Source organism: Mandrillus leucophaeus, unplaced genomic scaffold, assembly GCF_000951045.1.
Source record: "Mandrillus leucophaeus isolate KB7577 unplaced genomic scaffold, Mleu.le_1.0 Scaffold190, whole genome shotgun sequence".
Taxonomy (NCBI): Eukaryota; Metazoa; Chordata; class Mammalia; order Primates; family Cercopithecidae; genus Mandrillus; species Mandrillus leucophaeus.
Genome location: NW_012101921.1, coordinates 3,099,660 through 3,127,380, shown reverse-complemented (window position 1 = coordinate 3,127,380; position 27,721 = coordinate 3,099,660). Strand labels below are relative to the sequence as shown.

General features: G+C 36.0%; 1 protein-coding gene across 1 annotated transcript in view; it reads left to right on the top strand.

The window, feature by feature from the left end:
• THADA (thyroid adenoma associated) overlaps positions 1-27,721 on the top strand; it is a 376,494-nt gene that overhangs the window by 97,541 nt on the left and 251,232 nt on the right. The window contains exons 23-25 of the mRNA XM_011978219.1: positions 2,779-2,892; positions 9,292-9,414; positions 20,465-20,556. Of these exons, the coding sequence (XP_011833609.1) occupies positions 2,779-2,892; positions 9,292-9,414; positions 20,465-20,556 (329 nt within the window). The remainder of the gene's footprint in view (positions 1-2,778; positions 2,893-9,291; positions 9,415-20,464; positions 20,557-27,721) is intronic.

Sequence of the window (27,721 nt, the reverse complement as noted above, 5' to 3'; positions counted from 1 at the left end):
TAATGTGGGGACGGTGTGTTCCTGTGACAAGATCTGTTCTTGGAACAAACCCTCTAAAAGGTCAATCTTGTGGTATCAACAGAGGGTGGTATACATTTCTGTCTGTGTATTAAGTAGGCAGACATCACTGTGGCACAGTCATTGCTCACTTCCAGGAAGTGTACATGTTGCCCCACCACCCCACTGTATTAAAAAAAAAAAAAATAGTCTTCTCTTCATCTCAAGACCTTCAGTACTCTCTGTAGGCAACCAGTGTTAACATTTTCTTTTCAATTCTCCTATAAAACATCCATCCGTAAAATAATCATAATCATAATAGTAGCTGACATTTATCAGTGGTTATTTCGTATACATTACCTCATTAACTCCTTCCCTGTACCCTATTATCATCCATATATTCTAGATGAAGAAACTGGGATTTAGGTATGTTAAGTGACTTGCCAAAGGCCACAGAGACAGTAAGAACTGAGTTAAGACTTGAGCCCAGGCAGCCTGACTCCTGAACCTTTCTGCATATGAGAATATGTGTGTGCGAGTCCGTTTTCCCTTTAAACACATACGAAAACGTATACACTGCTTGCTCTTTGATTTCACTAGTATTATACCTTAACGATTGCTTCATATCAGCACATTTAGATATGGCTATTGATGGGAAAATATTTTATTTAGAAATTAAGACTGTTGCCTTCATGAACCCAAAGAATAAAAACCAGTGTCTTCACAATACTAAATCAGACTCCATCCTGAAAGGCCTTTGTTTAATGCATAGTAAGATTAAATCCAGGAATGTGGTGGTATAATAAATGCACTGAAAATAAATGGAATCAAGTCTGTCTTTTTTTTTCGTGCCCCTACATTTTTTCCTTCTCTTTCTTACTCCTCCCTCAAATTCCTAAAATCCCTTTATGATTTTTTTGGTGACAGTGGGCATCAGTTGCAGAGGTTGTTGACAGAGATCATTGAAGTAGTTCTGTATGGATTTTGGTGACCTTCAGAAATCAACTTTTCTTTGATCTGACCCATTCTGGATCAGTGTGTTTCATTCTCCTGCCTATAATTCACTCTGACCTTGTGTTTTTACATGTCATTTGTCTGTCTGAGGTCCAATGTTAAGACAGGATCAAGGTCTCACTGCATATTTGTGCAGTGTGCTTCTTTCAGCTCTGGTGCCCAACTTGTACTAAGTTATGGTCATAATGAGTAATCAGAAGGTGTACTTTCTGATTACTAGCCTTGGCAAGAATGCCAAAACTTTACCCAGCTCTTTGGGAGAAAAAAGCCGTGGTTCCCTGAAGACATTTTAGTAATTGAATGTAGCTTTTCACTTTATTTTAGTTGAATAAAGTCTAAATTTAAAAAAAAAAAAATCTGCTTAAGTCTTCATTTCTCTTAGCATGACTTACTAATAAAGTTATATTCCTGTTTTGGTGGAAGTCTGCATAGTGTTAGCCATGGAAAAGAACTGCCTACTTAGTTTGTGAGTTTGCCTTTTGCGTCGACAGATTAAAAATTGTTTTCAATATAGACAACGTTTTTTTGAATAGTCATTTAAAAAATATATGTTATCTGAGCATAAATAAACTATGAGAAATGTCTTCTAAACCAAACTTTTTTTTGTATGTCTTTATTTTCCTCTTCTGTAAATTTGAAATGCTTCAGAAGAAGCTGACTAACTTGAAACTTTCACTTTTGAGAGCCAGTAGCTACAAACATGAAAAGTAGACATGGAGGAAGGGAATCTGAGAATGTGACTAAAGTGATTTTTTTAAACAGCTTTATTGAGTTGTAATTCACATACTATATATTCACCCTTTTAAAGTGTACCATTCAGTGGTTTTCAGTATATTCAGAGAGCTGTACAACCATTATTGAATTTTAGAACATCAACCCATGAAACTTCCCATACTCATTAGCAGTTACTACCCATTTCTCTCTACCCCTGCCACTCAGCCCTAGGCAATCACTAATCTACCTTCCAGCTCTATACATTTGCCCATCCTGGACATTTCATACATATGGAATCATACAGTGTATGATCTTTTGTATGTGGCTTCTTTCACTTAGCATAATGTTTTCAGAGTTCATCCATGTTGTAATATATGTTAGTACCTCGTTCCTTTTTATTGCCTCACGTGACTTAATACCCTATTTTTACCCTATTTTTATGTTTATTGGACATCGGCAAAGTGTTAGATACGAAGTAAGTAAGTAAGCTACTGAAAATTTTAAATATAGGACCTCTTTGGTGTTTGCAGTATTTCTTTTTGTTCCATGAAGTTTCAAATACTTTGATTAGTCCTCCAAGTAATGATTCTTTTGTGAAGAATTAACTGACTGCTTCATCTCCAGGGAGCCTTAACATTCTTACAAGAAATTTAGTCCAGAGATTTTTTGTTTTTTAAGTGAAGAGAATTTTGTTAGATAAATTTGTTACTAAAACTGATTTGTTCATTGTGTCTGAGAACTGCCACCTACTTAGGGTTCTTAAGGAGTTGTCAATAAGTTTTAGCCTTTTAGAATTGTAAAATTTAATGAGCAAACTGGAAGTGACCTTAGAGATGACATGATTTCACCTTCACCTAAATTTAGAGATGAAGAATCTGTAGGTTAAACTGTGAGGCTAAACCACCTGTCCAGGGCCACATGGCTTAATTAACTTTCTTTGATAACCACATATTTTTGTTAAGGGGATTTTGCATTTTGGGATTGATCAGGAAAGCAGCAAAAAAGTGTATGTAAACTAAGAACCCTGTTAATTTTTGCATTGTTTTTTCATAGGCACTGTTGGCATCTGAACCAAAGAAAGGCAAAATGGATTTGTTGAAAATAACAATGAAAGAGTTAATCTCTTTGGCTGGGCCTACAGATGACTTACACAGCACAGTCCCCCAGGTAATCACGGAAATACACAAACCCTCCAGTGTTGTTTTTTTCGTTTTGTTTTTCTCGTTTTTCGAGATGGAGTTTCGCTCTTGTTACCCAGGCTGGAGTGCAGTGGCGTGATCTCAGCTCACTGCAACCTCTGCCTTCTGGGTTCAAGCAGTTATCCTGTCTCAGCCTCCTGCAGTGGTTTTAAATCTGTGCTTTATTTTTTAACAAAAATTATTTGCTGGAGATAAAGAACTCTTGAACGTTGGACAGACATTTGAAGCTTGTTTGAATAGTTTTTATTTTATTTTTTTTGTCTTTACCATCCACAAAATAAACCATTGCTTTAGTTGAATATATTAATCAAAACAAACAATTTTTAAACTCTGGTGAAAACATCCAGCTTATATAAGCTATTTTATAATACCATTGCATCCACAAATTTGAAAGTGTATATGCTAGCACTTGAGAATTTCATGTGTGCTGCTTTGAGTTGATGTACATTTTGTAACTCAGCCGTTGAAAATTTCCTTTAAGTATGGTATCTGACTTTTGGGATGTTCACATTTAGTTCCTTGTAGTCACTACCTATATGTATGAAGTTAAAGCACTCCTCATAGCTTCACTTCACCACTAGGGAGTCAGTATTAATACCTGTCAAGTACTGCTTGTACATTATAGTCTGGGCTTCCTCAGTTAATGCTTCATAGTAGGACACTCCTTTTTTTGTTTGTGTTTTGAGACAGTCTCACTCTGTTTTCCAGGCTGGAGTGCAGTGGTGCGATCTTGGCTCACTGCAACCTCTGCCTCCTGTGTTCAAGCAGTTCCCATGCCTCAGCCTCCCCAGTATCTGGGATTACAGGTGTGGGCCACCACACCTGTCACATCACCTGAGGTTGGGAGTTCAAGACCAGGCCCAATCACCTGTTGGCCAGGTTGGTCTTGAACTCCCGACCTCAGGGATCTGCCTGCCTTGGCCTTCCAAAGTGCTAGGATTACAGGTGTGAGCCACTGTGCCCAGCCTATAGTAGGACACTCCTACCCAACTATAAAGGGCCATGCTAGGTCAGGGAACAGATTGAGAGCTGAAGTTTACAATCAAGTACAATAAGTACATAGGATTTTATTTTAGAGCCTGTGGGAGGTGTTAAAGGGAGCCCACGGGCCAGAATGTGGACTGTGGAAAAGAATGGGGATTCTTTTCCACAATCATATGGAACATAGTCATATGGCATATAGTGGCCAGTGCCCATAGGTATGAAATGTCTTCATTTCTTTAAAAAATTGACTAAAATGTTGTTAATCACCGTTCAAAAATGATAATTTCAAGGCATTTTTCAGTGAAATGTGAAAAAGATATAATTCGTTCTATTTTCCTAAACTATCACTTTAAAAAAGCAGATGCTGTGTATCTGTTATCTGAAATGCTGGGAACCAGGAGTGTTTCGGATTTCAGATTTTTTTTTCTTCTTTTTTTTTTTTTTTGGCATTTTTGCATTATACTGAACGGGTCAACATCTCTAATCTGAAAATGTAAAGTGCTCCAATGAGCATTTCCTTAGAATGTCATGTCGGTGCTCAAAAAGTTTTGGATTTTGGAGCTTTTTTGATTTCAGATTTTTGGATTTGGGATGCTGAACCTGTGCTGTTTTTATAAGAACATCTAAAAATAATGGGGGTTGATTTTAACGAGTGCTGGATAATTATTGCCCTACTGTACTTCAAGGTGATGGCATTTTAGTGATCATTTTTATGAAATTGGTAAGATTTAAAAATTTTGTCTATGACCAGTCTTCTAAGCTTTTTTAGTTGATAATTTGCTTTCCTTCTCCCCTCTCATGGTTCTTTATTATTTTTATTATGTATCTTTTGAAATATTTCAGCATACAGAAATATATAGTGAATAATGAACATATTTGAAACCAATTCCAGTTTAAGAAATTAAACATTACAGAGATTGTTAGTTATGCTGTGGATTCTTCACATCTCATTCCCCTTTATTCCTCCTCAGCTATAACCACTAACCCAAATTAGTGACTAGCATTCCCAAGCATTTTCATCACACTTTTATCTCCTTTTACATGAATGTTGTTATTCACACTTTTTATACTTTGGTTTTGTCAATCAACATTATACTTTAAGGTTAGTAAGCTCCTGTTCAGCCCCCGTTCACGTTCATTTCTGAACAGTATTTTATTCTATTTCATTTCATCCCTTCTTCTGTGAATGGACATTTGCTTTGTTTCCAGTTTTCTTGTATTAGAAACAATGCCGAAACAAACATTCTTGTGTGTCTCCTTACACATGTGAGTGTTTCTCCAGGTTATATACCTAGAGGAATTGCAGTGTTGTAGGGTACACACGTATTCAATTCGATACTGTTGTGTTGTCTCCAAAGTGGTTGAACTAATATTCCTGCCAGCGGAGTATAAGACTTTCCATTGCTTATCAACACCGTTGTATTATCAGACTTTTACAGTTTTTGACTTTCTGCTTAGTGTGAAATGCTGTTTTCTAGTTTTATTTTGCATTTCTCTTATTACTAGTCAGCTTTAACATCTTTTCATATGTTTATTAGCCTTTTGGTTTACTTCTGAGAGTTGTCTGTTGAAAGACTTTGCTTACTTTGATATTGGTTATTTGTCCCTTCATTTTTGTTTTGTAGGAGCTGGATTTTTGTTGTTGTTTCAGAAATATTTTCTTGATATTGATTTCTTTTTGATTATTTGAATTACATATATATTCTCCCAACCTATGGTTTCTCTTTTTGCTTTGTGGTCTCTATTATTATATAGATAATTTTTAATTTTAATAAAATACAATAGGTTAGCTTTCTCCTTTATGGGTTGTACATTTGGATCTTATTTCAGAAATTCACCCCAAGATCAGAAAGATATTTTATATTTTCTTTTTTTTTTTTGTTTTTTTCCCGAAGACGAGGTCTTACTCCGTGGCCTAGGCTGGAAGGCAGTGATAAGATCTCAGCTCACTGCAACCTCTGCCTCCCAGGTTCAAGCGATTCTCCTACCTCAGCCTCCTGAGTAACTGGAATTACAGACTTCCGCCACCATGCCCTGCTAATTTTCATATTTTTAGTAGAGACGGGGTTTTGCCTTGTTGGCCAGGCTAGTCTTGAACTCCTGACCTCAGGTGGTTCTCCCACCTCGGCCTCCCAAAGTGCTGGGATTACAGGCGTTAGCCACCGCGCCTGACTGAGAAAGATATTTTATATTTGCTTTTAAAAGTTTTGAAGTTTTACTTGTCACACTTGTCATAATTTTATATAAAGGAAACCATATTATTATTTTTTTACAGGTAGGATCTTGCTCTGTCACCCAGGCTGGAGTGCATGCAAGTCTTTATGTTACCTGTAATTTGTCTTTGCTAGTGTAAAATAAAATAATTTAATGTTTGCCATTTGGATGACTGATACAGAGACATTTCTGATATAATACATCCTTTTCTTCTTGATTTGTACTGCCTCTATTATGTGTTTTCATAGATAGGTGGTTCTGTTTCTGTGCTGCCTTTCATTGGTCTATTAATCTATCCCTGGAGCAAAACCACTATTTTATTTTTGTTTTTATTTTTTTGAGATGGAGTCTGGCTCTGTCACCCAGGCTGGAGTGCAGTGGTGTGATCTCAGCTCACTGTAACCTTCACCTCCTGGGTTCAAGCTGTTCTCCCCCCTCAGCCTCCTGAGTAGCTGGGATTACAGGCCTGTGCCACCACGACCGGCTAATTTTTGTATTGTTAGTAGAGATGGGGTTTCACCATGTTGGTCACGCTGGTCTTGAACTCCTGACCTCAAGTGATCTGCCCGCCTGGGCCTCCCAAAGTGCTGGGATTACAGGCGTGAGCCACCACACCTAGCCTAAAACCACTATTTTAATTATTGTGTCTTTATAAAAAGTTATAATATCTGGCAAGTTGAATCTTTTTTTGTTTTCTCTTCAGAATGACCTTGGCTATGTTTGGCCTATTGCTCTTCTATAAAAAATTTAGAATTAGCTTGTTAAACTCAGTAAAAAGCCCTTTTGGAATTTTGGTTAGAATTTAAACGTATTGATTTATTTGGGAGTTTTGCTCTTGTTGCCTAGGTTGGAGTGCAATGGCGCGATCTCGGCTCACTGCAACCTCCGCCTCCTGGGTTCAAGCAACCCTCTTGCCTCAGCCCCATGAGTAGCTGGGATTACAGACGTGCACCACCACGCCTGGCTAATTTTTTTATTTTTAGTGGAGGCAGGGTTTTGTCATGTTGGCCAGGCTGGTTTTGAACTCCTGACCTTAGGTGATCCACCTGCTTCGGCTTCCCAGAGCGCGGGGATCACAGGCGTGAGCCACCGTGCCCAGCCCATAAAAGTATTACAGATTATTTTTGAGATTTATTTCCAATGTCTTATTTTTTTTGCAATTATGAATGGTATTTTTAAAAGTTTATATTATCTGTTGCTGTTTGAGAAGATTGCAGTTAATTTTTGGATTATTATCGTGCTTGTATTCAGCAGCCTATCAGAATTGCTGTAATACAGCAAATGACTTATCTATAAATTCTTTTGGATTTGTTTTATGGATAATCATATCTTTGACAAATAATGCTAAGTTTGTTTTAACTTTCTAATTTTTAGTTTTTTAAAAACAGTTTTTGTTGCACTTTGTTGCTGGAACCTGTAGTACAGTTTGGTATAGAAAGAGAGATAACAGGCATCCTTAGGTTATTTCTGATCAATTTGCTGCAATTTTTAAGCTACCCATTATCTTATTAAGGAAATTGAATTTTATTGAATATTTTTTGCATCTTTTGAGATAAATATGTTTTCTTCTAGAATTTGCAGATGTCATGAATTGTATTGATTTTTTCAATTTAATATTATCTTTGCATTCTTGCATCTCTCACTGGTTTTGTGAGTGAGACTGGCCTGTGGTTTTCCTTTTCATACTGTTTCTGTCCTGTTTTTTTAAATATGCATCTTTTGATGGAATTATAGTACATATACAGACAAATGTACAAATCATATGTGTACCTCAGTACAGTTTCACAAAGTGAACACATTTGTGCAGTCATCAAGGAACAGAACATTTCTAGCAACTGAAAGCCCCCTCTTGCTCTCTTCCAGTCCATACCCTTCTCTCCAGGAGTAGCCAGTAGCCTAACTTCCAACACTCTAGTTTTAGTTTTATCTGTTTTTTGAGTTTTACATAAATGAGACCATACATTATTATTATTTTTTTATTTTAGAGACAGGATCTTGTTCTGTCAGTCAGGCTGGAGTGGAGTGGTGCTATCATAGCTCACTGTAGCTTCAAACTCCTTCATAATATTTTTTATTTATTTGTGCCTTCTTTCCTCTGTTCTTGGTTAGTCTTGTCAGAGGTTTATTTCTGTTTCAGAGAATCAGCTCTTGGGTTTGTTAATGCTCTTAGTTGTGTCTTTGCTATTTTAAAAGTTTCTGCTCTAAATTTTTATTTTCTTTCTGTGTTTCAAGTTTATTGTTCTCTTTCTGTTGTCTTAATTGGTCACTTACCACAATCATTCTAGTCATTTAAAAAAATAGAAGCATTTGAGATATACATTTTTTTTTTAATTTCACTTAAACTGCTTCCTACAAGTATTGGTATATAGGTAGCATCTTCAAAATATTAAAAAAATTTTTGACCAGCGTTTAATGTGTTTGAAAACGTGCCAATTTTAAAAGCATTTTTTAGGCCGGGTGTGGTGGCTCACGACTGTAATCCCAGCACTTTGGGAGGCCAACGCAGGTGGATCACCTAAGGTTAGGAGTTCAAGACCAGCCTGGCCAACATGTTGAAACTCTGTCTCTACTAATTATACAAAAATTAGCCGGGCATGGTGGCACACACCTGTAATCCCAGTTACTCAGGAGGCTGAGGCAGGAGAATCACTTGAACCTGGGAGGTGGAGGTAGCAGTGAGCCGAGACCACATCATTGTACTCCAGCCTGGGCAACAAGAGTGAAACTCCATCTAAAAAAATAAAATAAAATAAAAAATATATATTTTTTTAAGTTTCTTAATTCCATGGTGATCAGAGCATAATCTGTAAGTTATTAGTTACTTGGTATTTGTTGAGACTTTATTTGTGGCTAGGTTTGAGGGATTTTAGAAAATAAATGTTTCATGTGTGCGTGAAAATAACGTGTTGTCTCTGTATTTAGGTGCAGGCTTCTACATATGTGCATTGGATCAGCTTTTTTTATAGCATTGTTTGAATCTTACTAATTTTTTGTAAAATTGTTTATCAGTTACTGGATGTGTTTTATTAAACCTGCTGTTTCATTTGTGAATTATCCATGGCTTGTAATTCAGTAAATTCTTTGTTTTGAGGCTGTGCTATTGTATATGTGTAGATTTAGCATTGCCACGGTTTTCAACCTACAACTAATTTTGAACTTCTTGTTTTAGGTTCATGCTTTAAATATCCTTAGAGCGTTGTTCAGAGATACACGCCTGGGAGAAAATATTATTCCTTATGTTGCTGATGGAGCTAAGGCTGCAATTCTGGGTTTTACATCACCGGTCTGGGCAGTAAGTGCTGTTACTATTCATTTTCATTGATTTAATTATGCTTCTGAGTAGGTTTTAATAAACTAATCTTTCACTGGATGATAAAAAATATTTCCTGCCCTTTACCGTGAAGTTTCTTAGAAATCTTTGGATTAAGCTACATTTTTGATTGTTGATGGTTCCATTTTCACTCACTTGTTGGCTGATTAACCGTCTTTCTTTGTTTTTTTAAAATTTTTTTTACTTTAGTGATAGCTTTAGGGTTTACAATATGTATCTTTAACTTATCACAGTCTACCCTCAAGTGATATTACACCATGTCACTTAAAGTATAAGAACTTAATAATAGTGCACTTCTGTTTCTCTCCTCCCAGTCTATGTGCTGTTATTGTTACACATTTTACTTTCATGTGTGTTGTAAACTGACACTACATTGTTGTTATTTTTCTTTAAACAGCCAGTTATATTTCTTTTTAATTTACCACTTTAGCTGTTTTTAAGTATACACAATGCAGTGGCATTATGTGCATTCACAACAATGTTTATCAGCACTGTGCTTTTCTGGAACATTTTCATCATCCCGAGCAGAAGCTCTGTATTCATTAAACACTAACTCCCATCTCTCATCTCCCTCACCCCTAGTAACCTCTGTTCTTTCTGTCTCTATGGATTTGCCTGGTCTCATACCTCATGTAAATGGAATTGTACAATGTTTGTCCTTATGTTATTGGCTTCTTTCATGTAGTATATGAAAGGTTGATCCATACTGTGCGGTGGGGGTAGGGTGTGTGTGTGTGTTGGTTTATCAGTATACACGGTATACACACATCCCACATTTTCTTTTTTTAATTTTTATTTTACTTTAAGCTCCAGGATACATGTGTAGAATGTGCAGGTTTGTTACATAAATATAAGCGTGCCATGGTGGTTTGGTGCACCTACCAACCTGTCATCTAGGTTTTTTGTTTGTTTGTTTTTAATTGAGATGGAGTCTCACTCTGTCACCCAGGCTGGAGTACAGTGGTGTGATCTCAGCTCACTGCAACCTCTGCTTCCCGGGTTCAAGTGATTCTCCTGCCTCAGCCCCCCAAGTAGCTGGGACTACAGGCACGTGCCACCACGCCCAGCTAATTATTGTATTTTTGGTAGAGGGAGGGTTTCACTATGTTAAGTAGGCTGGTCTCGAACTCCTGACCTTGTGATCTGCACGCCTTGGCCTCCCAAAGTGTTGGAATTACAGGCGTGAGCCATCACGCTCAGCCTGTCATTTAGGTTTTAAGCCCCACACGCATTAGCTCTTGGTTCTGATGTTCTGCCTCCCTTCCTGCCTCCAACAGGCCCTGGTGTGTGTTGTTCCCCTTCCTGTGTCTATGTGTTCTCACTGTTCAATTCCCAATTATGAGTGAGAACATGCAGTGTTTGGTTTTCTGTTCCTGTATTAGTTTGCTTAGGATGATGGCTTCCAGCCTCTTCCATGTTCCTGCAAAGGACATGATCTCATTCGTTTTTATGGCTGCGTAGTATTCCATGCTGTATGTGTACTACATTTTCTTTATCCAGTCTATCATTGATGGGCATTTGGTTTGGGTCCATGTCTTTGCTATTGTAAATAGTGCTGCAATAAACATACGTTGCATGTGTCTTTATGGTCGAATGATTTTTATTCCTTTGGGTATATATCCAGTAATGGCATTGTTGGGTCAAATGGTATTTCTGGTTCTGGATCCTTGAGGAATCACCACGCTGTCTTCCACAATGGTTGAACTAGTTTACATTCCCACCAACAGTGTAAAAGTACTCTGATTTCTCCACAGCCTTACCAGCATCTATTGTTTCTTGACTTTTTAGTAATCGCCATTCTGACTGGTGTAAGATGGTATCTCATTGTGGTTTTGATTTGCATTTCTCTATCATCAGTGATGTTGAGCTACCACATTTTCTTTATCCCAGTTCATCTGTTGATGGACATTTAGGTTGTTTCCACTTTTTGGCTATGATGAATAATGCTGCAGTGAATATTAATGTACCAATTATCTGAGTCATTTTAGTTCTTTTGGGTATATCATATGATAATTCCATGTTTAACTTTTTGAGGAATGAACAAACTTCTTCCCCAGCAACAGCAGCATTTTATACTCCCATCAGCCATGCACAAGTTCCAGTTTCTTTACATCTTTACCAATACTTGTTTGTTTTTTTTTTTTGATAATAGCCATCCTAATGGATGTGAAGTGGCATCTCATTCTGATTTTGATTTGCATTTCCCTAATGATTAATTATGTTGATCTGGAAACAAAACAACTCTGAGTATTTAAATGTGTCTGTATTTTGGATGCTGTGGACTCTAGTATTAGTGTGTTGAGTTAGTGCTACAAATAAACTCCATCAAAAGTTGAAAAAACAGACACTCACAAAACATTGAAATGGAAGAGGTTAAATAGTGAGTCGCATTTTCTTTTGTAATATGGTCACTGTCCAGAAGCATCTTGATTCAAAATCTTAAAGATAGTGGACAATACCCAGTACAATTGTTTCATGTGTTTTCTTATGATTTCTGGGAGAAACGTTATAGTTTGTTTTCCTATATCATTGTGTCTTCTAGAATAAGGAGAATAACCTCTGGTTTATAGATGCTTGAAATATGGCTTAAAGTAAAAAGTCTGGCAAAGGGAGAGGAGAAAAGAAGCTAGATCTTAATACATTGCCTGCAGAGTGGAGTATTTACTAGAAAGTCAGGCTTTCCAGTTAGTAAGCTGCACAAACCATTTCTTACCTGTATGATAAGCCTCTAATTGAGAGTAAGTATTTTGCAGTGGAAGCCAAAGGCACAGACTCCTATTATGAAGAGGAATCCTTTGAGGTTGCCAACTCTTGCCTAGAAAATTGTGCATCTTCCTGTAAGAGATACACACTTCTGGAATTCTGTCTAAGAGCATTGCATAACTACTCTTGAGGTCACAGAATTTACCTTTTACACTTACAGGAAGTAGAGCAATGCCTTTATGCTGTCAGTAGAGTCAGAGAGGTAGGAATGTGGCTTGACCATCAGGAATACTGGAGATCATAAAAGTGATTGTCAGAAATACCAATATTGCTTTCTTCAAGCCATTAGTTCCAGATGAACCAAGAAATATTTTCCATGAAAGGACTTTCAGAGAGTGAAGCCTGGTGATTCGTCCAACTTTTTAGTAAAATTGAAACTATCAGAAATGAGTGATTCATTTTGTTTTGAAAAGACTATTTTTTGAGACCCTAAACAGTAATACATGTGCACTGCAGAAATTTTGAAAATAAAGAAAAGCATAATAAAAACGGTAAAAGTCACCTGGTAAATTACCGTACAGATATGAGCATTCTGATTCATTTTCTTTCTCTTTTTTTATGTGTGGGCTTTACATATGCGTAGTACATGTATGCATACATATCCACAAAAGGCTACATAAATATATATAAGTGCTTTTATTTTCTTTCTAATTTCATAATACTAATAATTTCATTTCTTGGGATCTTCCTTTTTAACACTTTATGAAGGAAACATTTCTATTTAGTTTGCTTTGCTAGAGGAAATAAATATCATAGCTATAATGATCAACACTGTTACTTAATATTATCAATGGTTATATTTTCTGCTGTATAAAAGTCTAATCTAAGATAAAATTTATAAGTCAACCTACTTAATGGATGTGAAGAAGTATTCACTTACAAAAGCGATTTACGAAAGCATTCTCTGTTGAAGTGATTTTAAGTGTAATTTTTCCTTAGTGCATGCGAAATATGGTTTGATTTGCAGAACTTTGATTTGTACACATCCTCTTAGGAATATAACTGTGCTTAAAGCTGGCTACATCTGTACTTTTGACTTAATTGTTTTTCCTGATAAGTTAGGGAAAATACACATGTAAAATGAACTTAATTTTAACTTGCAGTAAAGAAACATTTTTCAGAAAGCATTCATGTATATATTTAATTTGTTTTTACAGATTCCTTAGTCTTTTGTATTGAAACCATACAGATCTCTCAAACTTTGCTACCTAATAAGCATTTTTAAAATACAGAGAAATGTATTATGTAAATATTTTCAGCATTAGACATATCTACTTAATATATTGTAGATGTTATATTAAGCACTAGAAATACAAGGATAGATTATACATAATCATAATAATGGCTGTCTTATTGAGTATTTCTCATGTACCTGGCATAATTTACATTGCATTGATTATCTTAGTAGGTTCTGTTATCAGGTAGGTTCTGTTATAATCCTCATTTTACAGATGTATTTTTAGTAGAGATGGGGTTTCACCCTGTTGGCCAGGCTGGTCTCAAACTCCTGACCTCAAGTGATCCATCTGCCTCGGCCTTCCAAAGTGCTGGGATTACAGGCGTGAGCCACTGCACCTAGCCTCTTCTGTATCTTAAACAAGTCTACATGAAAGCTTTTTCATGCAAGAAAGGAAAGAAAAAGTTATACACTCTGTGAATAGAAGAGAAAAATTTTGGTAACAGTTGTTTGCAGTCGAATTCCAGGTTCTTATCAACCATATATTCAGGGCTTGATGGAGAAGGAGGTCAGGAGCAGGAAGTGTTTCCCTTGTGAGAAGGATGGATTTTAGCTGGAATTAAAATCATGCATTACTTAATGACAGGAATTCATTCTGAGAAATCTGTTGTTTGGGGATTTCATTGTCGTGTGAACATCATATCATATACATGCGCAAACCTAGATGTATAGCCTACTCCACCCCTAGGCTGTATGATAGAGCCTATTATTCCTAGGCTACAAACTGTACAGCATGCTCCTATACTGAGTATGCTACCATGCTGAGTATGTGGGCAGTTGTAACACAGTAATAATTATTTGGATAGCTAAACATAGAAAAAGTACAGTAAAAATACGGTATTATAATCGTATGAGACTATCATTAAATATGTGGTCCATTGTTGACCACAGCATCATTTCGTGGTTCATTACAGCTATTATCATTTCTCCATTTTTAACTTTACGACTACTTACCCTTTTCTGTCTTTGCTCTCCTTTTTACTTATTAATGGCAATAACTGCGGTTACTTTTGCACCAACCTAATGTTTTCCATCCATCCTTCCAAAAACGGACATGTTTTTATTGCCATTACTATTATGAATTTTTCAAAATACATTAGCCCCGTTAATGACCTTTTGTATTACTCATATTAAGATTGCTATCAATGATTCATATTAGCATTTATTGTCAGTGAATTAGGAGTCGATAATGCAGTTTGTTAGTCACAACCTCTTTCTCATTTCTTTGTCTACTTCAGTCTCCTCGTTAACTTTATTTATAGTGGATGGAACAGAAAATATGGATGAAATACTAAAACATAAAAAGCAATACCTGAAACAGATATCCTTGAACCATTCATACTATCACACAGAAATCTAAGGGACACTCTTCTGTCTTAAGTAGGAAGTAGGCTTTCATGCTAGTTATTTTGCTCTATATTTATAATAAGTCTTTTAAATGTTCTTCTGTATGACTTACACAGTTCTAAAACAGAGTATGTATTTTTCAACCTACAAAAATCAGTTACAGTAGTCCCCCCCTCAAATTTGAGGAGGATGTATTCCAAGACCCCCAGTGGATGCCTGAAACCGTGGTTAGTGCTAAACCCTATAGATTATGCTTTTTCCTATACATACATACCTGTGATAAAGTTTAATTTATAAATTAGATATCATAAGAGATAACAATTATAACAATAGACCATAATAAAAGTTAAGTGAATGTGATCTCTCTGAAAATACCTTAGTGTACTATACCACAGGTAACTGAAACCACAGAAGGCAAAACTGCAGACGAGAAGGACCATTGTAATGTAATATACCGTGTGAATAGACTAAAGAACAAAAACCACATGATTAAGCAGATACAGAAGAGACATTTGACAAAATCCAGTGCTGTTTTATGTGAAAAGAAACTAAGAATGGAAGGGATGTTTCTCAACCTCAATGGAAAATCCATAGCCAACAGTATACTTGATGGTAAAAGACCAAAAACTTTCTCTCTAAAATCAGGAACAAGACAGGGAAATCTACTCTTATCACTCATATTCAACACTGTACTGGAGATTCTAGTAAGCCAACTAGAGAAGAATAAAAAATAAAAGTTATCCAGTTTGTAAAGGAAGATGCAAAACTATCCCTATTTTCTGATAACATGATCTTAAATATAGAAAATCCTAAGGAATCCACACACACGCAAATTAAAGCTTGTCTATTAGCAAGGTTTCAGGGCACAAGGTCATCATACAGAAATTGTACACTAGCAATGAAAAATCTAAAAATGAAATTAAAAAGACAGTTTCATTTATAATAGCATCAAAAAGAATAAAATACTTAGGAGTAAATTTAGCAAAGGAACTGCAAGAGTTGTTCACTGAAAATTATCAAACATTTTTTGAAGAAATTATAGGCCTAAATAAATGGAAAGATCTCCTGTGTTCATCACTGGAAGACTTACTCTTGTTAACATGACATATTCCCCAAATTAATCTATAGATTCAGCACAACCTCTGCTAAATCCTTTCTGGCCTTTTTTTTTTTTTTTTTTTTTGCAGATCCTAAAGTACGTTTGGAAATGTGAGGAACCCATAATAGCCAAAACACTATTGAAAAAGAACAAAGTTGGAGGCCCCACAGGTCCCAATTTCAAAACTTAATGCAAAGCAACAGTAAATAAGAGATTGTGGCATTGACATAAGGATAGGCGTATAAATCAGCAGATTAGGATTGATTGTACAGAAATAAACCTCCACATTTAATAAACAAAGGTGCCAAGACAATTCAGTGGAGAAAGAATAACCTTCAACAAATGGTACTGGGCAACTGGATATCCACATGCAAAAGAATGAATGTGATCCCCATCTCATACCATATTCAGATGACTTGAAATGTATTAAAAACCTAAATGTAAAAGCTAAAACTATAAAACTTTTACAAGAGGACCTGTGTAAATTTTTGTGCCTTGGATTAGGTAACATTTAGTTAGATATGACACCTAAGGTACAAGCAACGAAAAAAATTGATAAATTGGACTTGAACAAAATCAGATGGCTGGGCATAGTGGCATGCAGCTGTAGTCCCAGCTACTCAGAAGGCTGAGGCTGGAGGATTGTTTGACCCCAGGAATTCAAGGCTGCAGTGAGCTATGATTACACCACTGCACTCCGTCCTGGGTGACAGAGCACGAAGCTGTCGCTAGAAAAGTTTAAAAAAAAAAAAATTTTTTTTAAAAATAAAACTTAACCAGCATCAAGAAAAAAAAATATTTTTCAAAGGACACAATCAAGAAAGTATAAAGACAACCCACAGAATGGGAGAAAATATTTGCAAATTGTATATCTGATAAGAGTGGAGTGTCCAGAACTCAATAATAAACGACAACCCAATTTTAAAATGGACAAATAATGTGTATCTCCAGAAAAGTTAGGCAGATGGTCAGTAAGCACACAAGAAGATGCTTAACATTATTAGGGAAATGCTACAGTGAGTTACCATTCCATGCCCACTAAAATAAAATTCATGGAAAATAACTAGTATTGGGGAGGATGTGGAAAAATTGGAGAACTGGTGAAATCGGAACTCTTATACATTGCTAGTGAGACTATGAAATGGTGCAACCACTTTGGCAGTTCTTTTGAAGGTTAAACATAGAGTTACTATATGACCAATCTATACCACTTCTAGGTATATAGCCATGAGAAATGAAAACATGTTCACACAAAAACTTGTACATGAATATTCTTAGCAAAACTATTCATAATATTCCAAATTGGAAATAGCCCAAATGTCCATCAAATGAAGAACAGATTTTTAAAATATGGTATATGTATACAGCGGGATGTTATTCAGCCGTAAAAAAGGAATAACACACTGATACATGCTACAGCATGGGGGAACCTTGAGAACATTATGCTAAGTGAAAGAAGCCAAACATAAAAGGCCACATATCATGTGATCCCATGTATATGAAGTATCCAGAAAAGGCAAGTTTATAGAGGCAGAAAGTAGATTGTGCTTTCCTGCTGCAGGAGAATAGGGAGTGACGACTTAACGGCTCCCAAGTTTCATTTTGAGGTATTGAAAAATATCGTGGAATTTAGTTGTGATAGCTTCACGTTTTGTGAATATAGTAAAAAACCACTGAATAGCATCCTTTAAAATAGTAAATTTTATGATGCGTGAATTATACCTCAATTTTAAAAAGTAATTTAAAAATGATTTTAAAACAAAATCATTCAGTCACATTTGGAGGTTGTATGGCATGAACTAATTATTCTTAAAACGGTCAATATATGGAAATAATTATTTACTAACTGATGAACAGGGTAACCAAATAGCAGATGAGGAAAAGCTTTAAAAAAAAAGTTTTTCTGAGGATGTAAATGGTTAATGCAGAAGGCCTATAGAATATCGTGATTTTGCTACACCTAGTGGAAAAGATAATGATCATCACTGATTGCTAATGAGGACACTTTATAAGGGATATCTTAGTCCCTTCGGGCTGTTATAACAAAATACCACAAATTTATGTCTCACAGTTTGGAAGCTGGGAAGTCCAAGATCAGGATGCTGGCAGGTTTGGTGTCTGGTGAAGGCCTACTTTCTGATCATAGATGGCACCTTTTAGCCGTGTCCTCACATGGTGGAAGAAGTGAGGCAGCTCACTGGGGTCTCTTTTATAAGGGCACTAATCCCATTCATGAGAGCTCTACCCCTATAACGTAATTATTTCCCAAAGGCCTCCACCACCTAACGCCTTGGAGGTTAGAATTTCAACATAGGAATTTTGGGGGAACACAAACATTCAGACCATATCAGGATGGATCAGGCAGATAGAACTGGAACCATCTGGTCCATCTTAATATTACTAAAAAGACATTATGTGTCTCCTGCCATCAGTCTATTGAATCAGAGGAGTTTTGTTTCTGAGGGTGCCCATTCACTTTGTAAAATGGTCCTCTACAGTTTTGTTTAAGGTGTGCATTTCTCAACATCTCCAGGCACTCCTGTTTTAATTTTACTGCATCTGGCACCTTTGTCAGAAAGTATGGCTTAGGGCAAGATGGAGTGTGTGTTTCTGTTTTCCTTTTCTTTTTGTGTTTTTGTGTGATTTCTAAGAGGAGAGAAGGTCCCAGATGTCTTTACCAAGTCATCTTAGACCTAAAAGTCTTTGGAAACTACCTCACTAGATCAGGTAGAAGATGATCCAGACCTGAACGAGGGCAGAGATTATATTGATAAAGTAACAGCATGGATTGATTTGTTGTTTGGGGATTAAATTAGGCAGGGCACATAGTAGGGCCTCCATGGATGTTTGATGACTCTTGAATGAACATAAGTGGATCTTTTCAGTTTTAGGGTTTTATTGAAGCTTTGGTATGAATTGTGCCAGTATATCTGTAAAGTTTACTTCTATGGTTACCATGCATGACTTGAGTCAGTTCTGGGCTTCTAGAGGAGAGGTTACAGACTGATGGCCAGTAGGACAAACTAGCCCACCACTGTTTTATTTGGCTTTCATGGTGAGTTTTGTGGGGTTTTTTTTCCTTTAATTTCCTGCCAGCATTTCAAAATAGATTTCACATAAAAACCAGAGTTTCTGGCTTCTCTTGAAAAAGCAGAAGATCTGGCAAAACTGAACTTATATTTCCTCATGGCAGCAACTCAGCTGACACTGACTGCATTAGACAAAGTACATTGCTGCCTCTGTCGCTCACTGTTCCTGTGGGCGTTTGAGCTTGTGACTCTAAGGGCAGCGCTTTCAGGAAGCTGTTTTCTAAATCTTAACATTGTTACTTTTAGTGATCTTTCTACTTATATTGCTATTTAACACACCATATGGTTGTGTCACTTACTTAGAGTATAAGGTCTGTAATATCAGTAAGTATGTGTTTTCTGTTTCTGGATCTTATCCATGGTGCTGGTATAGGGCCTTACACACTGTAGCAAAGTGAGTACATGTACATCTCTACACTGATTTGACAGAGTAATTGAGGAAGCCTGTAGTGCTGCAACAGTCAAGACCCTTTTATGATCTTCCAAAGCATCTTGACACATTGGTTGGGAAAAGATAGGGAAAAGATTATTATCATCTTGGAGAAATAATTTGTGTTTATTTAGGATAATTCCTGCCTCTTATCTTTACTAAGTTATCAGATAATTTCAGTATTGAAATTACTTGATAAGTTACTTGTATTGTGAAGCTGATAAGCAACATTTTGGATGTTAACTATTTTCTTGGCCATATTAATTACCTGGATTCTTTGAAGTTAGGATTTTTGGATTTTGTTTTTGTTTTTTTAAAGACAGGTTCTCACTCTTTTGCCCAGGCTGGAGCACAGTGGCACAGTCATAGCTTTCTGCAGCCTTAAACTCCTAGGCTTAAGCAATCCTCCTGCCTCAGCCTCCTGACTACATGGGACTACAGGCATGTGCCATGGCTCTAAAAAAAAAAAAAAAAAAACAAAACTCAAAAAAAAAATATATATATATTTTGAGATGGGGGTCTCACTATATTGCCCAAAGGTCTCAGACTCCTGGCCTCAAGCACTCCTTCCACTTTAGCCTCCCGAGTAGCTGGGATTACAGGTGTAAGTCACTGTGCCTGGTTCTTTGAAGTTAGGTTTTATAAGTATTTTCTCATAGGTAAAAGGATTTCAGAAAATAAGTGGAAAGCGCTGAGGTTTTACTGGGATATTCATTGTCAGGAAGAATATGGAAAAATGAATTTTTAAAAAAGAAGTGTTATTTGATGCTCTAAGTGCAGAGATATAATGAAAACTGTCGATGATAATATTAGAAATATGGGGAAAGGCTGTGTTTGTGCATGTGATTGGGTTGTAGAGCTCAATTTAAGTCATTGAATAGATTACATTAAGTTTTTTAAAAATTATTTTATGAACACAGACATATCTTTTTAGCCTCATACTAGCCAGTTAGGTAATGATTTTGAATCATCTAGTTTGAATATTGTAAATGTTGGTTTCATGCCAAGAATGTTTAACCCTTATTGTGTTTTCATTTGTACATTAGGTGCGAAATTCATCCACACTTCTCTTTAGTGCCTTGATCACAAGAATTTTTGGAGTTAAAAGGGCAAAGGATGAACTTTCCAAAACAAATAGGTAAGCTCCATTTAAGGCTGACTTTACTTTTTTAAAAAATACAATATTGTCCTGGCCAAAAACAATTTTTGAAATTGTGCCTACTGTTACAGATTCATCTAGATCATAAGACTATAAAAATACTATAATGAATTAGCCTATGCTGCCAAGTTATAAACCTTTGGGCAAAAATATCAGTAAGTGGACCTTTCAAAGCAACAAAAATTGAGCAAGGTAGCAAGGGGTGAAATGTAGAGCCTGTTTCGCTGTGCAAAAGCTAGTTTGTTTGTTTGTTTTTTTTAATTGCATCCTTAAGTATTCCTGAAATGTCCTAACTTTACTTGTATGTATTATCCTAGCTTGTATAATATCTTTAATTTTATAGGTGGAAGTTTAAATGTTTATGATCCTCTCATTAGAACATCTCTCAGATTACCTTTGCATTAAACTCTGGTACTAAGAGGAACACCTATAGGTGTTAACCACAAGTAATAAACAGTGCTTTTTACTTTTGGTCTTTAGTTTTATGTTTACCCTCTAATTTGTTTTTGTCTTAACAAAACAGCTTTTTTGTTATGCCTGGAAAGAACCTGTGGAACCATTTTGATTTGGGGTAGTTTTTAGATAAAAATGCACAAGATCTGTTTTTAAAGAAGAAAAGCTTTGAATAGTTGTTCTTTAGCACTTAAGAGGATTTAATAGTAATCTAATTGGCTTGCAGTTGCTAACACTAGATGTCACTGTTGCTGCACGTTTAATTACTTCCTTAATTTTATTTAGGATCCAGTTTGGCCCAGTGGTCTTTCTCTTGAGGATCTAGAGTTATATTCAAAGCCTTATTCCCTTCTTAACTAAAAAAGTCATTATGCTTCATATTTAAGTTTTAAGCTAATGTTTATTGAAATGCATTTTTGTGTGATGGAACTAAATCTTAGGAATTAAAAAAATAGGAAATCATTTTGTGATGTACTAGTGATAATTCTAATGAAACCTACTATGGTATTTCCGAATTATCATTTAAATTGCTTCTTGTCACCCTGTAACATTCACCAGATATTTAAAAGGAAGGTAACTGGCTGTAAGTGTAAATCCCTTGAGCATGTTCAGGTGATACCAGAGAGCTTTTTAATTTTTTTTTTTAACTAAATAGTATTTTTTAAATAAATAAAACATTACACTTTTGGAAGGATGATTATAATTTTTATTTTTGAGCCTGTTCTTAAAGATATTCTTCCTGTCACTAACTTGAAATCACTAATAGTTGTTTCTCCTTAGCTTTGTCTATTTTGTTAGTAATTCTCCAGTGTGCCATAGTTTAAAACAGTTGGGTCATGTTATAAGGCCTTGATAAACACGGTATAAATAAAATATGATAGGAAGTCATCAAACAAGTAAAATTAATGTTTAAAACTGAACTTGAAAAATTTTTTTTTGTTTTTTATGAAGTGGTTATTGAATGTATGTATAAATACATATAAATTTTACTATGTGTAGGAGAAAATGATCAGAAAATGAGAAAACCTCATTTAGGTTGTACTGAGAGTGGAAGAATATGGCAGTAACACCATACAATTTTAATTTTTTAAAATTAAAAAATTTTTAATTTTATACTTAAAAAAGTCACACTGATGGAAACCTCCATTATAAATTTATTCCTGTTAGATAGGAAAGGTTACAAAATATATAAGGTTTCTAGAAAAAAGGAAATAGGAATGAGACAGTTAAGTTTTTAAATGTGAAGAACGTTTTTGGTGAGAGCTTTTAATTTTAGTAATCTGAAGATCGGTATGGACCATTATGCGTACAAGGCTTCTGTTCCCTGTTTAACCCATGAAGATATATTTCTTGGCAGCTCCCATTAGGTTTGGTTTGCAAAACCTTTAGTGTCTTAAATTTGCAGTTGCTTGTGATGGTTCTTTTAGTTGTAGTTTGTTTAATTATGTCACTTTTTGTTGAAATGTTTATATGCCTGTTCCTTACAATATTAACTTCCTGAAGGAAGGACCTTTTTCATCTGTTCTGTATACGTAATGGGCACTTTAAAAAGGCTAGTAATGATGATGTCTTGGTTGGTTACTTACCGATTGGATAACTAACCTCAGCTGGTGACACACCTCACAAGTCAGTTGTTTCCTTTCACAACCACAGATTGTCCTGCTCGCAATTTGGAAATGTGTGTTCTTGGTCAGAGGGAACTGAACATAAAAAGAACATCTGCTTTTTCCATCTAATGGGAAATAAAGGTCTAACTTGGAGTAAACAAACCTGGTTTCTAGGCATTTTGCTGCCACTGGAGATGAACTTAATAGGCCCCCTTATCCGCTTTGCACTTCAGTTTCTCCATCTGTATACCAGGAATAATAAGATGTGTGCTGTGTACTGCTAGGGCTATTGTGAGGATAAAACAAACTATTAGAAGTTCATTTTCTTTAAAATATTGGAAGTCCTAGGGGATTAGTGATATAGTTTGGTTTTTCTTTCTGTTACCACTTCTATGATTGTACTCATCTGATTGTCTTGCTCTTAAGACTATGCTTTTTGAGGAGAAGGTCAGTGTCTTAACCATTCTTGGGTTCTCAGAGCCTAGCATAGTATCTGGCATATAGAAGGCATATAGGAATAATTGCCTAATGAGTAAGTAAATTTTGTTACTAGAGGAGAAATAAGTCTGGTTTCTACTCCTACGTTTGTTACAATATAACCACTATAATCAACTGAGACAAGATAGCCAGCCTCTCTGGGCTTTGGTTTTCTTCTCTGTAAAATAAGGTTTGGAATATCCCTGAGGTCTTTTCTGTCTTTAAAATACTAAAGTAAAGCTTTACATAATGTTTCTGGCATTGTAAGTTTGGTAAAATGATGTATTCCCAGTGCCATAGAACAGTCCCTGCTGCATAGTAGAGATAAGAAGCAGAGGAGCAGAGGATCCTTTTTAAGTGTGTAGAGTGTACTTGTAATGACTGAATTTTTACACCCGTTAATCTTATTTTAGATGTGTTTTTTGCGTTTTAAAGAATGAGAAAACACAAGTTTCACTTGTGCTTTTAAAATAACATTATTACATTTTAATTTGTAAAGCTCTTTTCCTTTCTGTTTATTGCTGCCTGACTTGTCTAGACAGAATGAAGAACTGATTCTATGTAAAATCAGAACCAGCAAAGCTCTGCAACCTGTGCAATATGCATGCTTTCTTAGTCTCCATCTCCATGTGAGTGAGCTCACCTTCATAGCTCCTCATTTCTTATAGGACAGGAGCTAAACTAATATGGCGCTTAGCTCTAGGTCCTTCCCTTTAGCATCTGTGTGTATTAACTGTCACCTGTGAGTCCTAGCTAAATGACACATGTCAATATGTAGCAATCAGAAAAGGTTTATTTTTGACTTCTTGGAGTGCCTGCTTTGCCAAAGCTTCATACAGGTGCTTAATGTACAACGTCATCTAGCTTTTGCACGCTCTCTCCACCTTAAATCAGTGAGCCAATGAGAACTTGAAAGCACTTATGAACTCAGTATTAACATAATAGGGGAGTACATGAGGAATATAAAACTTGAATCTTAGTCAAGGAGTTTACAGTTCAGTTAGGAAGACAAAAATTGTTACATGTGAGTCAGATACAAATAAGAGACACCATATAAAAATCACCTGTATGATGTAATATGAGTAATGAACACATTAGAAATTTATAAACAGGAGAATTGAGTGGAGTATATGTTGGGGGGAAGTAGTATTTTTTACAAGGCTTTGGGAAATGAGATTTGGGGTACATGGAAACAGGCAGATTGAAAGAGGAACAAAATAGTAGTCTTGTTTCCTTTGTTAAGTACAATCTCTGTTCTATTTTATTAAAGAGAGCTCATATTCAAATTAATAGCTTAGGATAATTTAGTACAATTTAAGAAGAAAATGTGTTTCTAAAATCATGGGAAGATCCAAGTAAAATTATTTCTAGTGACTATGTTGGGAGATGTTAAATTGTATTTGTTTTATTTTCCAGGGTATAAGTGATAGAGAATTATTTTAGGTATTTTTCTTAACATTTTAGTGGTGTGTAGGTCTGGAAGGATCCTTCAAGGGGCATCTAATCCAGTCCAGCATCCTGCTTATAGAGAGATTTTGAAGCAGTTTCCAGACAGACTGGCTTCTCTCCTGTTCCTCATGTTTTCTAGGAAAAGAGATTCCACAAGTTTCTGTGGTTACCCACTCTATTGTTTGGGAAAGAATTGAATTCTCAAAACTAAAATTGAAAGCTGCAGGGCAATTGGGTTTTCATATTTTAGAGAATGTAATTATTAGAATTCAGAATAGCTTATTTGCTTTGAACTACATAGTAGCTTGTAGCAAGCCCTATTTGGCCAAATTGAAAAACAGAATTTTCTGTTGACTGTGGCCAGGGTAATTTTTTTTTTTTTTTTATCCCAAGATGGAGTCTCGCACTGTTGCCCGGGCTGGAGTGCAGTGGCAGGATCTCAACTCACTGCAACCTCCACCTCCCGGGTTCACGTGATTCTCCTACCTCAGCCTCCTGAGTAGCTGGGATTACAGGCGCACTCTACCACACCTGGCTAATTTTTTGCAATTTTTTTTTTTTAGTAGAGATGGGGTTTTCACTATGTTGGCCAGACTAGTCTTGAACTCCTGACCTTTTCATCCGCCTGCCTTGGCCTCCCGAAGTGCTGGGATTACAGGCGTGTGCACCCAAGGTAATATTAACATCCTCAAACCCAAACAGTTCTAATTTTCTCCACTGAACAAGCATTTATTGTGTTTTTACTCTGGGCCAGGCCCTCTGCTAGTTACTGGGATCCAAAGATAAATCAGAAATACTCTCTGCCCTAGGGGACTCCAAGTCTGATGAAGAATATGGCAGTTATCTGTGGTCGTGGAGTCTCTGTTCAGTTGTATAGAAGGACAGGAGAAGTTGTGAAGGAAGGTAACATTTCTTTAGTGCATGGGCCATGCCAGTCCCTTTATACATGTCTAACTTAGCCAGGATTGCAGCTCTGCGAGGTACGTGGTGTCATTCTCGTTTCACAGAAGAGGAACCTAAGGCTCATGAGGTTTAGCTACTTGCCTGTGGCCATACAGCCAGAAAGTGGCAGAACTAGAACACAAAGTGAGTTCATCTGCAAAGCACATCCTGTTACACACCAAACAACGGATTCCCACATGGGCAGGGTGTCACCTTTTTGGAGTTGGCTTTAGATTTTATTTTGTCAGACTCTGGGAAATTAGCCACTTCACCCAAAGTCTGAATGTTGCCCAATAATCTCAAATCTCCCACATGGTAGGTTGATTTTAGCAGGAAAGGTAGGAGCGGACCAGAGGGGAATTTTGTTTTGAGTTGACTTTAAGATTCTTTATCTGGATGATGAAAGACAATAAGGATTGTGTACTTTCTGGTGCATGAATGTTATTTACCTCAGTGAGCCCCTCACTGTTCTCATGTAGACAGAGGTGAGGGAGGAGCAAGGCTCAGGTTTCTAATGTTAACCAGGAATGTCGTAAAACTACGAAGGTAGAACTCCTAGTTTTCTGGTTAGAAAGTAGAGAATGAATGAAATTACCCCAGTAAGGATATCAATGTTGCTAGCAAGAAGTTAACTTTTTTTTTTTTTAACATTTGTCTCTATAAAACTCTTATATTTGATAATAGTTTGGTGCTATTGATAGAGGATTTTGAGGTTTATGACAATTCTTGCTTATGATGTGATTTCTCTAGACTTAACCTAAACTTGTTTAGAGTCTGTGCTGATATCTTTCGTTGATATCTTCAATTAAAATGATACTAATAACCATTATTATTATTTGTTTTTATCTTTGAGAGGACCTAGGAAGTCATCCAGTCTCATTCTCATTTTGCAGATCTGAAAATTGAGGTGCAGAAAAGTTAAGCATTTTGTGCAAGGCCACAGAGCTAGTGCTGGTGATAGAATTTAATGGTTATTTTTCGTTCACAATAAGCTCAACTAGAACATTTTTAAAAATCAGCCAATTATTTAGAAATGAAGTTTCTGTTAGCAACAATATACTAGTTTGGATTCAGATGATTCTAGTTTAAAATATGAAGTTGATTTTCTTAAAGAGGTACTTTAATTATTGTAGGATTATAAATATGAATGATTTGAAAGTAAAGAGCTCCAGTGTTTTGATATAGTCTGGAGTGTCATTCATGCATTTTCCAGAGTTGTTTGTAGAATGAACATTCAATCATTTATCTACTCTTTAGGCAGAGTAGATAAATGAGTATTTTTGGAGACTGAGAGATAAAGTACAAGTTTTGTGTAACCCTGGTTGAGATGTTCCTAAAGTCAGAATTAAGTCTATACTGACACTTTGGCCTGCTAGAGAGTTTCATGTTTCAAGTTTTTGTTCATTCTTAGGTTCATAGATTACAGGTAGGAAAACCACAAATAAAGTTTTTAACTGAAAAGAAGTTCTTAAAAAGAAATGTTTTCATGAACTTGAAGTGGGAATTAGTCATTGTGTTCTTAAATATTGACTCTTACGTGGACCAAGTAATCTTTATTTCTAAGTACTGCTTCAGGCCATTGCCTTCTTTTATAACTAAGACATTGTTGCTTTAGTTTGAGCATGTTCTATGGAATTTTGGCAATGCATGCATCCTCTTTCTGCATCTTAGTAAAAGCATGAGTAAATATTTTTTCTTAGCTTTGGTATTTTTGTAGCTTACATTTTATATGAGCCAGACTAATATAATGTAATACCAGGATTACATAATTGAAGACGTCAGGATTGCTTCCAGGACTATGAGATAAAGTCTTCATTTATCAGGGGGTTTTCAAACAGTATTTCTTGCTCATTCAGTACCTGTAGAGAAACACCACAGAGCTATTTTCCAAATGAGAAAATGGAGTCAAAGAGGTTAAAGCCAGAGGGAACAGTTTCTTTAGAACTTGGATAATATTTCTTTATTCAGAACTTGGTCCTTGTAACTATTGATTTTAGTAACGTACAGTTTGGAAATTTCAGGAATTTCCAGCTATTGTTGTTATACATTGAACTTTTAAATAAAATATACTCTTAATTTTTCCATTGAATATTCCTTATGTACCTTGGCATCCTAGTGTGTACAAAAGTAGTTTATAACATGTCTGAGATTTCAAGGAGTTTACCATTTACTGAGACATAAGACCAACATGGAAACTAGTTTAGGAAATGTGAGTA